The sequence below is a fragment of the Hyperolius riggenbachi genome, chromosome 3, assembly GCF_040937935.1.
Source record: "Hyperolius riggenbachi isolate aHypRig1 chromosome 3, aHypRig1.pri, whole genome shotgun sequence".
Lineage (NCBI taxonomy): Eukaryota > Metazoa > Chordata > Amphibia > Anura > Hyperoliidae > Hyperolius > Hyperolius riggenbachi.
Window position 1 is genome coordinate 84,595,947 of NC_090648.1, and position 4,464 is coordinate 84,600,410.

General features: G+C 47.7%; 1 protein-coding gene across 1 annotated transcript; it reads right to left on the reverse strand.

The window, feature by feature from the left end:
• Nucleotides 1-239: 239 nt before the first annotated feature.
• On the reverse strand, nt 240-4,255 carry LOC137561028 (uncharacterized). The gene is made up of 2 exons (XM_068272243.1): nt 4,105-4,255; nt 240-2,424 (listed from the first exon to the last, which is right to left on the reverse strand). Exon 2 carries the CDS (start codon nt 2,410-2,412, stop codon nt 673-675), a length of 1,740 nt encoding a protein of 579 aa, XP_068128344.1. The 5' UTR covers nt 2,413-2,424; nt 4,105-4,255; the 3' UTR covers nt 240-672.
• Nucleotides 4,256-4,464: the final 209 nt, after the last annotated feature.

The window sequence follows — 4,464 nt, forward strand, 5'->3', positions numbered from 1 at the left end:
GGTTACCCCTGGAAGAGAGAGAGCAAGACCTCTTGGTCTTCCTGTAACCAGGCTCTCTGGGGAAGCCCTACTTCTAAGTCCCTCAATACCACATGCTCAGCATTTGCGTCACTTGCGTATCACTCACAAACTTGCATGACCACAGAAAAGTGAAACTCGTTTGGTTGTTACAAAACGGAGCAGTGCCAGGTGCCTTCTAAAAGAGCGCCTTTATACAATCAGCTCCTAGGTACTACTAAACCTATACCCGTAACCCTGTATATCCCTTAATTTAAACTATTGGTTCCGGAGATTGTTTATGAGGCACCAATCTCTGGACCAGGTTAATTTATTTTACGTAATTTTAACCCGCAACCTCACCTGGATAATGATGCCTAAAGTTGTCATCCCCATCCAGACGACCAGTGGGTGTAGAAAGAACTTTGGAACTGCAGATGCCCCGTCCGAGTGTCCCTGGAACATCACCGGAACCTTTGTCCACCAGGGCAGACTGGAACTCACCTGCTCATTTTTGTGTTCTACCTCGTTAAGATCACCTGTATCATGGTGAAATCTTACCTCTAACTTAGTGTACTGTTTGTTTAACCTTTGTAACAAAATGTGGTCGTCTTGGATCAAACCCTGTTCCCCTTTGTCCCATGTCGGGTTCTCTTTCAGGACGGGAACTACCCGTTAAACTTTGACCTTTAGAGTTCTCTTAACAATCTGAGAAACAACGTCATCAAACCTGGATGACAGGATCCATATGGGATCTCCACTCACACAATATGTTCCCCTTGGAAACTCCCCCTTATCGGAACAATTATGAGAATATACCTTGAATGTATCACTAGACCTTATGTTAAAAAACCAAACCTTTCCTTCAGCCACTGGAACTATTGGTTTGGCTTCAGGGTGGATCTTTTGAATGGTAGCCTCGCATTCTGCGTTATTGAGCCTGCAGGCTTCTTCACTAAATTTGGCTTGCCCCGGCCAACGCAGATACTTCTGCAAGAATTGCCCGCATGAGGACAACTCTACTTGCTTCACCTCCCCGTCTAGCACCAAAAAAGGTTGACCTCTCAGGTCCTGGTGTAAGACACGGGTTGAGGTGGGAACTACGGAAGTAGCGGTGCCTAAAGGAATGTTGCACCGTTTCCATTTGTTCACCCAAACATCTCGAAGCTGCCATGCAAAAGATCCTTCTCCAGAAAAATTAATATACCTCCCCTTGTCCAATCTCTCGCTGACAAAATATGTCCCCAGCTGTCCTGATTGGACCTCTTCCCCCCTTACGTCCTGAGGCACAATATGTACCTGAGGTCGGGAAGACTGTACTCTCTGCAATCTTTCGATTAAGAGTACCTCTTCACTTACCCAACTATCGTGAGGATAAGCTGCTGCATATGGACTGTGTAATATCGTCCCCTGTTGTGACCCGTGTGGTGTGAATGGGGTTCCCTGTGTGGGCTTTCCCTCCCCCGGGACCGCTCTCCCCACCCTCTTTGTCACCTGGAAATGTGGCTTGATCTCGATTTTTACTTCTTGTTTCGAGAACCACCCACCCTCGGCTTTCCAGCCTTTACGTGTGTAAAGTTGTTTCAGAGGCACTCTCTGTTGGTAGCTCCAGAGTGTGATGTTGTCCCCTGCGTCTCTCTGGTAAGAGAATTGACGCCTCCTGCTCGTTCCTCTCCAATCTGGAACCATCTCACTCTGCATAACCAAGACAAGGTACCCCTGAATCACACACTCCACCTTTTGCATGTACCCATTGTACTGCAATGTACCTTTTAACAAACCTTTGGATCGGTGCATCGATTCTGGGAGTGTGGCATTCAATAGCAGATTTACACTGCCATTAAATTCCCACTGCCCGCACACTTGACCCTTCAGACCTTTCACCCACCTTGTGCCATGAAATTTGCTTTCTCCTGGCACAAATGCTCTTTTCCTCCGTCCCTGCATGGTCCATCTGTGCCAAGCGGAGGGAGGTGTGAAAGGATCAGTACCTTTGTCACCCAACATTAACATGCTTGGGCCTTGCATTCTCATTAACCCCTTATTATACATGAGAATGTCCTCTCTTCGTTCTCCTAGGACGAAATGGCAACCTAGGATCACCATCAGCACGGTACTCCTCATTATAAAAGCACCACCTTGGGAAAGAAAAACATTAGCAATTTGCACTATGCTTTGCTCAGACAGTTCTTTTAGACGTTTTCCGATCTCAGGAACCTCGGTTTTTAGTCTCTTTCCCATTTCAGGAATCTCGTGTTTTAGTCTCTTTCCACTCTCAGGAATCTCGTGTTTTAGTCTCTTTCCAATCTCAGGAATCTCGCTGTTCTCCAAGCTTAGATTGGCATCTGGAACCTTTCGCGTATCCGACTGACATCTCCAGCTTTGCTGCCAGCACGGCATCTGTCTCAAATCCATATTGCCAAACACCTGAAATCGAAATACAAACAAATCAATTCTTATTAATGATTTGGGATTCGCCCTGCGGCTTGTACTCTTTACACTTTAAATTGATCAATATATATCGTAATTGATCTCGTTGCTTTATGGTTCTCATGAACTCTGTTTACTCTTATTGGTAGATTGGAGTTAAACTTCACCCCCCTACCTCAGTACTATCCTCAGTACTTACCTGTTTAAAATATGCTCCCGCGGACTTCACCTTTGGAAGCTCGCTTCACCTTTGGAAGCTCTCACCACATTGCAGCTCACTCCACATCCCCCCTTATCTGTCCATGCGCGGCCGTCGCATGCACAGATTACGGATGCCACACCTGATGCTGCTTTGCAGGTGAGCCTGCAATGCTCTTACTCATTATCGCATTTACTTATCTAGAACTTCATCGCGATACCAACTCTGCTAGAAGTTCTGTGTGTTGTACCTTCTGACCAATGTTTGCCGTGCCACCACCTAAACTACCAAAAAAAACTGGCTGCCTCCCTGTAGGAAGGAGCACTTTGCACTTAAACTACACAGGGTGCAGGGCTAAGCATACCAGCGTCACATGCCTGTATGCAGATCCCTGAATGCCCACTTGGTAGGTAGCCACATGGCAAACACCGTACTGATACACTGTCACTCTGTAAACGGCAATTCTATCATCTGTATAATCGCCCCATGAACTGTTGTCAGTCCTTGTTCTTTGTGCTACAATTGATAGGAGCTGGAAAAAAACATATTTGACCAATCAGTGGACGAAAAAAAACGCACAAAAAAAACAGCCCCAGCCCAGCATAGACCCCTCAGTCAAGCTCTGGCCCTGTCCACGACAAAAACCGGAAAAAAACGTTACCGCTCTGCAGAAGCGGCGACGGAAACCCGAATTGGTCAACTCCCTTTTTTCCAACTCCGGCACCCCCCTGATGCACTGTCCCCCCCTATACGCTATTGGGAACTCATGCTGCACCACCCATTAAGGTGCCCCACTTACAGGAATAATCCCATAAGCAACACAGTACAGACCCATTTCTGATCTGTACTGCTCCGTGTGTCCCTGCACCGAGCTGGGAAACACTTCCTATTCTGGCATTCCTTTCCATGGACCCAGGGAAAAGCTCTGGGGAAATACTTTGAGAACCGAGACACACAGGAGAATGTCTCTGTATTTCTCCCCCCCCCCTCCCTTTCAGCTGCTCTGCCCGGAGCCGCGAGCACAGCCTGACGTGACGTGGATCCCCCAGCCCCTCCTCCCCCCTGCCATGACGTGTGGGGGCCATGACTCACGGGGGCGGGCTCTCTCCACTGCCGCCATTTTGAGTCCTGGACTGCCAGCCAAAATGGCTGCTATCAATCTCCCGTAGCAACCGCTTAATCCTATACACATTAGGAGGAAAAAAAACAGTTAGAACATACATACAATGTATATGCACTCTAAACATTTCAGCAGAAAAAGCTTAGCATACCGCTATACACACTCTCGGATGGAAAAACATCCCAAAAGAGAAATACCAGAAATTCCACCGTGGAGTCTCCTATCTCTGAACCACAGACTCTACCCAGCAGAACATCTCCCGAACACCCCTGCTGACAAAAAAAAAGAAAAAACTACGTCCGAGCCCCATACAGTAGCACCACCCACTATCTCAGCTGTCACTCTAACTGTTGCATACCTTCAAAGCGACCCAGGTCCGTGGGCTGCGTGCATCTGTATAGCTCCCCGAGAAGAGAAAAAAAACATACTTCCGACAGCTAACACAGTGCTTTAAACCCTTCTAAAACCGCACAGCTGTCTCTCTCTCACTTTCCTCACTACCAGTCTCCTCTCTCTTCCCTCTCTCTCCTTCTCCTCTCCCCCCCCTCTACTACTCGAAAGCCTTAGCCCCCCCTTATCTCTCCTGCGGGGGACTCCCATATCTGGCAAACCTCCCAGACACACGGGAGAAAGAGAAAGGAGAGAAAAAAAAACCTGAAACCGCACGCAGCAGCCACTAGCACAACCCGAGAGAGAGAAAAAAAAACCTACACAGGAA

Excerpts from the sequence above, each read along its gene's own strand:
- LOC137561028 (XM_068272243.1), bottom strand. The coding sequence starts at position 2,412 with ATGGATTTGAGACAGATGCCGTGCTGGCAGCAAAGCTGGAGATGTCAG.